The sequence below is a fragment of the Sparus aurata genome, chromosome 11 (genome assembly GCF_900880675.1).
Source record: "Sparus aurata chromosome 11, fSpaAur1.1, whole genome shotgun sequence".
In the NCBI taxonomy this organism is placed as follows: domain Eukaryota; kingdom Metazoa; phylum Chordata; class Actinopteri; order Spariformes; family Sparidae; genus Sparus; species Sparus aurata.
The window spans coordinates 11,050,775-11,063,287 of NC_044197.1; the positions used below are offsets into that span (position 1 = coordinate 11,050,775).

Consider the following 12,513-nt stretch of genomic DNA (forward strand, 5'->3'; position numbering starts at 1 on the left):
AACAGAAAAAGGGGGACGGCGTTTGATGCGGGCTTCCTCATTTGTTTGAAATGGTTATGAATGAGTGCGCTGGCCCCACCCATCCCCCCCCACCACCACCACCACCCCCACCCTCCTCCTTTCAACCCCCTAGATGCTGCTGGCCCTGCCCAGGATAAAATGCAGGACAACTCAGCCGGTGCCTCCACAGAAGAGAGGACTGACTGACTGACTGACTGCACACAGCAGAGCGTGAGGCCGTTCACTTACTGCTTCACTGCCCCGTGCTAGCTGACACACACTCGCTGACTGCCGCTCACTCTGACACATACAGACACACTCAGTCTCTCTCTCTCTCTCTATCTCTCCCTCTCTCTCCCTCTCTCTCTCTGTCGCAAACACACACCGGCTCTCTCCCTCCCATACTCGCTCACTTGCTCACTCCCTCTCTCTCTCTTTTCCCCTCTCAGTATCACACACTCTCTTTCTCGCAAACACACACACTCACACACATACACACACACACACACACACACACACACACACACACCCACACCCACCCACACACACACACACTTGCACAGAGTCAGTAACCAACCCTCATTCAACTCCCTCTCAGCCACGGGTCAGCAGCTCAGACAGGCACCTTGTTCCTATTCAGCTGGAAAGGGTAGAGCATCACAAGGTGCACACAGACACACAGACACACACAGACACACACACACACACACACACAAACACACACACACGAACACACATATATCCATACACGCACAGACAGGCACACTGACACACACACAGACACACACACACACACACACACACATGCGCATCCTCATCCATCCCAGGACTTTATCTGTGGCACAGGGACAGAAGACCTCAGTCCAAGGAGGAGGACAAACAGAGAAACAAGGAGCAGCACTAAAGATGAACTTTTAAAGGTGGATTCACAAGACTGCGTCGCTTCACGAAAGGATCGGGCAAACGCAATCGGGAGCAAGACTGAGGATGACAACTGGAGAAACTTCGACGAGCTTGTTGCAGTAGGAAGGCCTGCTGTCAGCCCAAAAGTGGAGATTGGCCGCCTGTCACATCCAGAGGATCTGCTGCGAGTGCCATTTCCCTCCCTTCTCACTTCAGGACCCCCACCCTCTTGTCATCCCTCCACTGGGACATCCTCCAATCATCAGCATGCCTACAGCTTGCACAAGGTGCACCTTGGGAGTCTGACCCACCATGTGCAGATGGACGCCGTCCGTAGCTCATCTCTGTCCTGAACCTGCCCTTGGCACCTCCACTGTCGCAGCCTCCACTGGGCGACCTCTCCCCCTGCCCAGTGCAGCCTCTCTTTGCCTGGCATGCTTCACCCTGCTCCTGGTCACCGCTGGCACTGCCACAGGGGCCTGTCCTCCTGGGGTAGGGCATGAACCCCTTCAGGTGCTGGCGAGTGGCATCAACTGTTCATGGACGTTGGAAAGGCACACTCGCAGTTACAATCATCTAGAGGGTGACGTCCGACTGCGGCGACTTTACTCTGCCAACAAGTTTTTCCTCTGCATTGACAAAACAGGCAAGGTGGACGGGACTCGGAGGAAAAACTACGCAGACAGTAAGTAGCTGGCACGGCCACAGTGCACCTAGATTCAAATGTGTGTTGGCTGGACTTTCTTATCTGTTTATTTTTTATAGCGGTTCATAGGGATATCCTATGATTAATTTACTGCTGAGCTATTTATGTTGTGTTTAGAGCATGAGAGGCGCGTTGCTAGGTAAGAAGGGAATGCCCTAGTGTGGAATTAGGCACCTCATGGGACGGCCGGCACAAGAAAGCTGACTTGAGGAGAGACGTTGAGCATCAGTTGGTGATGCAAACTGGGCTTAAAGCTTCGGTTTCAGGGATTAACTTGTCAAAACTGTGATGAGAGCGCATCACTTAGAAGTAGCAGGTGTACGCAGAAACACATTCCTCCAACAAACACAAACAGCTTGATTAGTCTTCAGTAATAAGACCGCAGTTACAGTCAGATTTAAAGCGGTTTGTTGGCCTCATGCAACCTGCATTGGTATTAGAACTTCTTTTACGGACCCATTTGCTGTTCATCATATTTTGGCAATCGTGCTCACAGTAGTAAATCTCTCTTTAGAGCCTTTTGGGATTGTAAGCTCCCCTTCTGCCTCTTAGCACCTGCTCAGACCGGACAACACTTCCCAAAGTGATTGCTGTACTGAGCATGTGTTCCAGATAGATCCAGATTCGTGTTGGAAAGTGGTTCAGGGACACCTGAGAAGAGGTGGCTCATAGAGCAGCCGTGCCTCCTCAGTGTGTCTATCAATGGGTGTCTTTCAGATGCTTGACCAGGTCAGATGAGCCGACTCTGGTCATGATCTGACCTCCTTCTCCATTAGTCACTGGCTGACTGGATAGCCCTTGGAGACGTTTCTTTTTGCCTTCGACGGTAATATTTATGTTTTTGGTCGTTAATGCCTTTTTACACCAGTGGGTGAGTCAGAGTTTTTCCACACAGCTACTGGGGGCAGGAGCAGCTGCTGCATCCAGCTCACAGGCCAGTCTGTCTGTTGCCACTGTTTCACCAAGCTCCAAGCTGCAGACTGGATGACATTTGTTAACCTGTCGGGATTAGTCACCTGGCAGACTCCTTTAAAACCACCCACACTGGCAGAAATGAATTATTACTGTGTTAAATGTTGACCCAAAGTTGGGACATTATTCTCTCATAATAGGGGTAATATATGTCAGCTACCACAATAAAATATTACTCCCGAACTTTGCTCGCATTTGACACTTCAGAGTTCGTGCTGGAAGACTGGTAGCAATTTGGCAACATGAAGGAGTCTGAATTAGTGTTCAGAGAGCCTGTGCCTGCGGATTGTGAAATCCATGCTCGTTTCTTGCCATAGCCATGTCATTAATGCTTCAGAGGTTGCAGTAGCTCTCTATGAAAAAGTGCAGTCCCCCTCAAAAGTAATGTCCTCATACACTTGAGCCATCGTCCTCTCATTTCCTTTGGTGGAAAGAACGATTCTTTCTGCGCTCACACAGAGCGAGGGGAGGGTGTGTACCTGCACCCCGAACCGAGCACGACGCCAAACCAGTGGTCACCCTGTGGTCAGTCTGTGGTTGCGCCTCACAATGGGGCAGATCTGGTTTGAGGCTGGTTTGAGGTCTCGCTCTGTTTTTTGTGGGGGCTACCGTTACTGCCGTCGCACGAGGAGGCTTTTTAATTAGACTTTGACTCACCGATATATTCATACTGCTACAGTAGCCATGCTATAGATTAGGGTGGCAGGACAAGCAGGAAGTCATACATATTTAATGACAAGGGCAGTGGCAAAGATACCGGTGTCTCATACAGGAAGGAGGGCACATTTCAAAACATCTTTTCCCATCTGGCCAATTGAGCGATGCGTGCTCAATTTTCAATATTACGTGTTTTATTCCATTGTTTTCTGCAAGATACAACGCTTCCCTGCCCGACTTAGCCCACGCTAGCTGAGCTCAGGGCTGTCCTGAGCCTGCACGCAACTTTTGCCCAGCAGTCTGGCCGACCCCTCCTCTGTCCTCTGTGTTGCCCTTACACTCTTGTCGACACAGCTACATTGCCCCGACAGCTCTGCCTGCTACACCCAGGCCCCCGTCCCTCACCTCCACCCCACTCAGTTTTTCCAGCCCGGGCTCCCAGCTCCCTCTCAGGTGCAAAAACAGTTGGAATTAGTCAACAGGCTCTCTGCTAATTGAGGTTGGAAAATATTGTATCAATCCCAGTGAAGCAGGGGCATGGAACAGCTGAGGGAAGAGGGAGAAGGACTGGACAAGGTTGAGGGGAGATAGAGAAATACATTACAAAACACTCATGATAAATGAATGCACTGTTGTTTATCCCCCTGGAGTTTCAGTTTGTGAGGAATTAGCTGGTCGTGTGAAAAGCAAAAGGACCCTAGAGAAGTCACTGCCCAGCCAGATGTTATTGATGGAAGGATTGCGCGCGACGAAATTCAAAACTTTCACCTCAGCGACGGACGGGACAGGCCAAGTGTGTATCAGTTCCATCTCCAAAGTGTCCTGAGGAAAAATGTCATGTCATGTGAGCACACATGCGGAAACACACACAAACACTAACGTTTCAGGTATCTGCTTTGTTATCAGAACGGAGCATGCTTTGCGCTTACGGAGACTTTACCGCATTTGTTAGTTAAACGAGAGAGATAGCAATCGGACAAGATAAGTGACTCGGCCACAGCTCGTGAGAGCTCTAAATATAGATCCACCGACCACTTGATCATCGAGCTTACTAAAAATAACTTGCTGAAACAGCCACCAGAAGAGACAAAGTACAGTACTTTGAGGGGCCGTATGGGAGGGCCTCGAACATGTTTTTCTTTTGACCTATGGCAAGGCAGCGAAGGATCGAGGGGAAAAACACACCCAAGTGTTTACAAAAGCTCCAGAGGCAGGTACGCATCATATCCTGTCCTAGGTCATCGGTCACAGCCTGCTAATTAGACAGCACAACAGCTGTGCGGGCACACCCAGCAACCATTTCATGATCAATTGCGGCAGCAAATCATAAAGCTAAGTAGAGAGCAGAGTGCAGGAAAAGAGACTGCTCTGTGTGTACAGTCACTCAAGTCAAACTCAATCAATACATCAGGGCTAATTGAACTTTTACAGCTTTAATTACGATTTGGAGATTTATTCCCCTCTTTCCGTTTCGTCTTCGAAATTCTTAGAAGTGTTTTCCTTGGCATGCCGCACTGCATACATTTTAATGTTATGTTTGAATTTTGTCATCCCATTTTTTTAAAGGATGGACTGTTACATTTTGGGTGTGTGTGGCTGAAGGCATCAAACGCTTGTGCAGCCTCCAGGTAGTGACAGCCCGTTCACCCTTAGGAAATAAGGTCACCTCGCCACAGCGCAATAATCGCAGAAGTCACCACGGACGTTCTGCCTCTGCAGCCGCGCGGCTCTCACAGCCAGGGCGTGTTGTGTTTACCAAATTTCCCTTGGTGTGCAACATCTCGCTGTTTGATGTGAGAGTTTTCCTAGTTCATGAGTGTATTTGGCTTGGATGGGACCCATGGGAAGAAAATCTTCCACCCTGCTGAAATATGTTGTTGAAATTATTCAAACTTGTTTTAGACAGGGGAAAGTGTCACTCGCCAAGGAGAGACTGACTTGAATATGAAAAAGACAGGACGTGCGCTGCAGACAGATGACTAAATCTAGCTGAAAGATTTGACCAGTTAGGCAGCATCGGCCGTGATGAAAATATTAAACTCAGCAAAACCCAGTTGCTGGAATAAATGTATGGCAAAGTACATTTCTGCAGGCTATGGATATGTTGAAACCTCACATTTCTTAATGTCGCAACTTTACGTTTCGTTAGGTTTAAATTTTCAATTGTATCTTGTGACACCGCTGCATTTATGGTCTGGTTAGGTTCAGACATAAAAACCACTTGGTTAGGGTTAGGAAGTTTTGTTCTGACTTCCCGTCAAAACACAAGTGTCACAAGGTTTGCTCAAAGATATCTAACTCGGTTTTCATTTCCAACTAAAATTTGACATCTCTGCAGTGTTGGAGTCCAGTGTCTTTCAGAGGTTACGTTGCCTGCTGGGTAATGTTGCTCTGTAACTGCTGGATGTGTAAGTAAGTAGGTGTTTGCTAGGTTTGGGATATCACACATACCACAAAATACCTTTCCTGGCTAAGACTTAAGATACATGTATGCTAATTGCAAAGGAATATTTGTAGAGCCATACAATCAAAAGTGCTAAATAGTGCAACACAGGAAGTTACTTTAGCATCACAAGCTGTTAATGGTACAAACAATATATCAAACTTACACACTGATCTGTTTATTTCATTTTGCTTAATTTGTATTTGAATTATTTTTGTTCTCTGCTTATTTTTGTTTGGTGCAACCCGTTTAAATTGAAGGATGGGTAAATCTCAGGAAAAACACAGGAAGTATATCATAAATAGTCATACAGTAAACTACTCTCAAGCCCTTGTTAAGTACTCACCATTCTTCAAAAGACATTATTTTAACCAGAGCCCTAAACAATACAGTACAGAGGAGCTAAATGTTTCCACAAGGAATTTATTACAACAAATTCCGGCTCAAAAACACCACTGTTCTCCATCGTTAGCTCAAGTGTTATCTACACTGCAATTTAGGGACAATGGCATACACATGCCAAAGCGACAGACATTACAAAATGTCTGTGCTCTGCTGTCTGCCATTTTAAAGGTGTTAGGAAGTTCATTCTGTCCTGGCCATCCTCACCATGACTCACCATTAACTCTGGTAGGGCTCATGTGGGGACGTGTGACTGGATCAACAGCACCGTGGTTGGAGGGGCTAAGAGGGAAGCACCTGGCCGAAGCAAGTCTTTGGTGTTTTGAATCGGGAGAATGCTCATGTTAATGAGACTAGGAGAAGGGCTGGGGCGTGCTCTGCTCAGTATTGAGGTGGAAATTAAAGGCCAGAGGAGTGCTGGAGCGTTTCCCGTTGCTCATTAGGCATTATGTAAAGTTTCCTCTGGGTCGTCTCAACTGAGAAGGGATTCGTGGACATTTTGGATGCCAACAGGAGGGTAAAATCCCACGAATCATGCATTTATTATCCCCCCACCGCCCCCAATAGGGACAGTGCATGGCCTCAGCCTGTGGGAGACAAATAAAAAAACAACCCGTTGCCAGCTGTTCCTGATGTTAAGAGGCCGAAAGGCTAAATAAAACATCTCTGGCACACGGATGCACGTTAGTTCTCTCTCTCAAATGCAGACACAGACACACACTATCACCGTCCTGGGAACGTCGCAGGACAAGAGTGTCAGTGTCACCCTAATTAGCCGAGCATCCCTGGTTTCTGCCACCAGGGTTTGATATCATGAATGGGCCCGAGAAATGTAGCAATTAGTAGCTAACAACCTTTAGCAGTCTGGCGGCGGCTCCTCTCTGGGATTTACTGGGTTCATCAGCAGGTTTATAGAGTCTGACTTTGGCTCCAGCAGCCAATTCAGTTATAGCATCCCACAGCTCTGAACATCCTGTGGGTGTGAAGGGAAACACAAAAGAGAAGACTTCACAGTGCCAGTAACCGGCTACTTGGATCTTAAAGCCGTTGATAGAAGATGTTTGCACTGATGTTCCTGAACGCTTCTGACATGAATACAAGGTTTCGGCATATCAACTTCTAAATACTCGAAGGATGAAATAGTGTAAACACCAGAAAATAATTGAAGAGTGTAATAGAGCAAGATTTGAGGTTTGACTCTTTTAATATTCTCTCGGCCAGGAAAAATAACCTTGACGTTTGCCGCGTTTTTTTCCCGTGAGCCTGATGATCTGTGGCCATCCAAAAACTGCTCCCTCCATGATTTAGGTTTTTTATACAGCATTGTAATGAGCCACAGTTAATTACAGTAAGGCAACGCAATATTAACTTGGTCACAGCCAAGCAGTAAGGTTTTTCAAACATGGCTGAAGATTTTGCCCTTTCCCTCATTGAGAACACATTAGCAGTGTTCTTACTGTGTGTGCTTTTTTTTTTTTTTTGGTAAGGTGTAAAATGAGTATTAATTAGATCAGTTGGGAACAGTCAGCCAGCTAGTCTTACTCATGCAGCACCACATGTTTGAAATCACTCGCCAAAGGAAATTCTCACCAAGGAGCAGCTGCCACTCACATCTCAGACCCTGCAAGCACACACACACACACACACACACAAACACACACACACAAACACGAACACACACACACACTGACGTAATCAGCCCATTGAGTCAGGGGAGACAGGTCTTGCCTCAGCCTTAGATAGACCAAGACAGATTAATGGTTTTGTTTTGACCCTTCCAATAAAGCCTCTCACCTCCCTGCTCAAACCGAGCCAGACATCATGTCTTGGAAGGCGTTTAACCACTGGCCCAGGAATAAAGAAGCTGAAAGAGAACCCCTTGCTGTAGAGGGGAAAAAAGAAACAACTTGGCATCCCTAAATACAGCTACGGCTGACTGGCTAATGGTACGGGAGTTTAAAGGTGTTCAGATTTAACCTAAAATCACAAGGAGCCCGGGACTAGGAAGCAATAATAGCTGGAATGTAATGCACCTGTTGCCCCAAAGACACATATCCCTCCCTGTCAGATTCAGTCCAGATCATAAAGGAAGTAATAAGAGGCCGTAAAATCGGTCTTTCTCCTAGGTGACATACAGGTAAATCCGGGGCTCCCCACCCTTTTATTTTCCCTGTGAGGCTATAAGATCCACGAGAGCACGCAGGAACTCCGTGGACTTTATGAACAGACTTTAATCTCTCTCACAACTCCCACGCACAAACGGAGCAACCAGAACCTGCCCATCAATCGCCGTTGCTAAATATTGACTCGCTGTCAGGCAATCGAGTCATAAAAAATCTAGTTAACAGCTCCTGGATATGTGTAATAGACTGGAAATCTGTTTACTCCTGACACCTTTCTGGAGACATGCTGCTGCGTCGCTCTGAGATTCATATCTGCAAATGACAGATTTTTGATAAATAACCGCTCTCTGCAGCACGTTAGATATTTTGCACCAGAGCGCCTGCGATGATATAATATTTCTGCATTATTACATCATGTTTTTCTGTGTGTTTAAAGTTGTGTAAGAGCAGTTATAAACAAGACTAAGAATCTACAGTCATATAATACTATTAACAATATTATAAAGAAAAGTACGTTTTTGATTGTGAACAGGTGGTGCTCGGGGAAAGGTAATGGGATTACTAAATCATGGAGATTTATCCTCCGGGGAGCAACTAATTTTTTTGCCAGTCCATCTTGTAGATGTGGAGATATTTTAAACAATAACTGAAAACTTTGAGCTTTTTTTGGCCAAAAGGTCAGTAAATTTAGCCTCAGGGTACAACGAGTATCTATACAAAGTGTCATGATAATTTATCTAATAGCTTTCACGACATTTCACCAAAAGACAAGTGAAGTAATCATCAAAGTCAGTTCAGTGTATCCTCTGGGGACCATGAATGTCTGTACCAAAATTTCATCACTCAATGGAAGGTAAAAAAAATCAGCAAAATCTGTAGATTTATCCTCTGGGCACCATGAGTATCTAAATTCCACGTTAGTCTATCAAATACTTGAAATAAAAAACAAAATTACACCAGAATAAAAACAATGGAAAAGCAAGGGGGTCACCACAGTCAGTTGGGTTTATCTGCTGGAGACCATGAATTTCTTAATTCTTAAATCAAACTTTAATGAGTATACATAATGGTAGTTTTTGAAATATTTCTGGAACAAAGAGGTGAACTGATGCCACCCCTAAAGCTGTGCTGCTAGTGGGGCAAAAAAAGAATATTTGGACAATATAAGAGTGTGAATATGGCGATGGTTGTATTTTATACTTTAGAAAGCAGAATATCGTTAAGTGCTAATCATTCACTGTTCAAAGTGTTAATCATAATCATACAGCATTTTTTTTTCATTTAAATCTTAAAACCTCAGTACAGATCAGCATGTACGTGGGTCACGAAAAAGAATTTCAGACCATACGGACTTACAACTGGATGGGAACAGGGTAAAATCTCTACTTGTACAGAAAAAGAAATGAATTAACACGTGATGTTTTGAGTTGTCTTGGACTTAGATGACAGTTTTTATGAAAGCAAACAAATGGTCTGTCAGATTTTGTTCCATGAGATGAACAACCTCTGTGCTGAAGCTGTCGTGCTTTGAAGACTGAAACAGAGAAGTCGCTGTCTGGACCGAATATCCGTGTTGCAAATGCATTTCCTGAAAGTAGGATAATTAATGCAAATGCGGACGGCTAAAAACAGCAACTCTGATGCAGGTCTGTGCATACCAGCAGGTTGAGGCCGTACAGTGTCTTCTCTGAACTCGAATAACACACATCCACCCATACCTGCCATTTCTCTAAACGAACACAAGCAGGATGTGAGTATCGTGTCAGGGCTCTTTGAATGTGTGCGTACATTTAAGATGCATGCGCCTGTGTTTATACTTGTGCCATTGCAGGAGCATGAAGTGGACCCTAAACTGAAAAAGATGTGTGTTTCCTTTCCCTAATGGCTAATATGAACCAGACCTTACCTCGCACTCAATTCAGACACATGCGTGAGTGTGTGTGTGTCTGAACGCACGCTGACATGTGTATGCTCGTGTGCACACGGGTGTTTTTCCCCGTCTGGAAGGCCATGCTCCTCATTAGACCACAGCGGGTGGCATGAAGCACTGTAGAGATACAGTTGGAGTTGGACAGTAAAGCCCTCACTGTACACCGGACCACTCCTGAGACCTTTGTCCTGACCGTCGCTTTGCTTACCAAATTTCATCTGGGCAAGTTGGCGAAATTTTTATGAATGACTTGGGAAAGTTTGCATTGTGGTCAACAATTTTCTGCTGCTTATAGTTGCATTCATTCATAACTGTTCAGACAGTATGCAAGTGTGTATGTAAAACACCATGTTTTCACCACATCTTTGCAAAGATAATGCTGCTTTTACATGAATCCTCTCCTTCTGTACCCATATCTCCTCGCCTACTGTTTATACACATATCTTTCACTATCATCCTCTTGTTTCTTTTTCTTCTATTTATCTGTCTCGCCCTTTCTACCAATCACCATCTATCTCGCTGCTGTCTCCATTTCCCCCTCTCCTCCCCTGCAGTGGATAGGATTGGGGTCAGGGCCCTTTGGCCAGTGGAGCAAGTGACAGCTCTGACAGGGCCCTGATTTCACTCTTGTGCCTTCTGTCACCTCCCCGTATGCCCCCGTCTCATTTTAATAATGGAAATATGGGGCAGGCTCAGGCCAGAGAGAATATTCTGTGTCCAGGAGCTCACTGACTGGAACCTCGCTGCACACCTGAGCCACACACGCACACACTTAGAGTTGGCAGTATTCTCCAAAACTAACTTGGTTTGTTAGACTGTGGCTTAATAGAGAACTACATGCAAAAAAACAAACAAGAAAAAAGTAATATCTCAGTTCTTAATAAAAGTTTTGCTCTTACTAAACAGCACGTCAGCCAGTCGCAACTAAAGAAAGTTTCATGATTTCTGAGTTGGTTATTTGAGAGTTAAAGGTGCAGTAAAGGATAAGGTTGGGGGACTCGTAAGAAACTGATTAAAAAGAATGGTCAACATCAAAGCAGCTGAGGGCAAGATATGCTGAATTTTAGTCTCGAGCAGTGGCAGACTCAGAATGTTTTAGGGGCAGGGGCAAAAAAAAAGGAAAAGGGCACCTCGTGCATGACGGGGGCACCAACACACAGAAAGTCGTGATATATTTAAAATTAAAAGAGGGCATTTCAACACGTTTTCTCTCAGAAGGGCATTCAATCATGTTTTATCTACCATAGGGACATCCAAAAGGGCCCTTTTGCACCATCAGAATTCCTAAAGAGCAATAAACAAGAACAATCATTTTGGACCCAACAATTTAAATTATTCATTCACAATCATAATAGTGTTTTGAATGATACTTATATTCTGTAGATTTAACAGTTCTAAAAAATGATTTGCCAACATAAAAATGTTATTAATATGACCTTCAAACAGCCAATTGTAGGAAATGTGAGGCGCCTATGTTTGTTTGGTTTTTGAATTATTAAGCAACAATATAGATATATGGCAGCTTCCAGAAATGAATTTACCAAAAAATCCCCAAATTTCCCAGTGAAACATCGCATGAACACAGCATGAGTCAGTCCGCCAGCCTGCGCAGTCGAAGCATTTTTTTTTTTCATATTTTATTTTCTTTGAAGTACATTTCCAGCTACCCACACTCACATGCTTGTCACCTGCAAGGGGCTCTAATAGCTTCGGCAACTTATTTTTCCTCTGATCAAGAAGTACTGGGAATGCTGCTTTGGACCAGACGGGATGTTCTTCAGTAACTACTTGAAGAGTTAAGTACTGACAGCCCAGGGTAAAAGAAGTTAGGAAACCGTAAACAGGGCCTTTGTTTTCTCCTGATTGTGTTTCCACTCAGGGTGGCTGAGTCTGGTCTGGACAGCCATCCAAACCAGCCACAGATGCGACACACCAGCTTACTGCAATTAAGTGGCACAGGGGAATGACCTCAGTTTGATGTGGATCCCGCCTGCTCCTCCCAGGGTACCAGAGTTCAGGAAACTGCAGAAGCCGTGAGTCACAAAGCTCTCGGCGGGCAGATCTGTTCGTAACTATCTGTGAAGCCTTTGATAGCCTGCTGTTCGCTTGTTACGGATGTGATGCATGATTTGGAGGCCGTCTGCCCTCCATGATTAAAGAAGAGGCCCCCTGGACGGCAAGATTGCGGCCCCTCAGTACCATAGGCGAGCGCACCGTGGGCTTCGTTAACCTTGTTCACCTCTGCTATCCATCCAGCTCCCCCCCCCGCACTCACCCACTCCCTCAGGTCGTCCTCTAGTGTTACTTTTTCTTCCTTGTAATTTTGGGGTTTGATCAGCGGAGGGTTTTGGCCCTCTGATTCCGCATCCTGGAGGTC

At 45.4% G+C, this 12,513-nt stretch overlaps 1 protein-coding gene across 1 annotated transcript in view; it reads left to right on the top strand.

The window, feature by feature from the left end:
- The first annotated feature begins 503 nt into the window (after positions 1-503).
- Positions 504-12,513, top strand: part of fgf22 (fibroblast growth factor 22) — a 30,024-nt gene continuing 18,014 nt past the window's right edge. Inside the window, exon 1 of the mRNA XM_030432949.1 lies at positions 504-1,588. Within this exon, the coding sequence (XP_030288809.1) occupies positions 1,216-1,588 (373 nt within the window). The 5' untranslated portion in view covers positions 504-1,215. The remainder of the gene's footprint in view (positions 1,589-12,513) is intronic.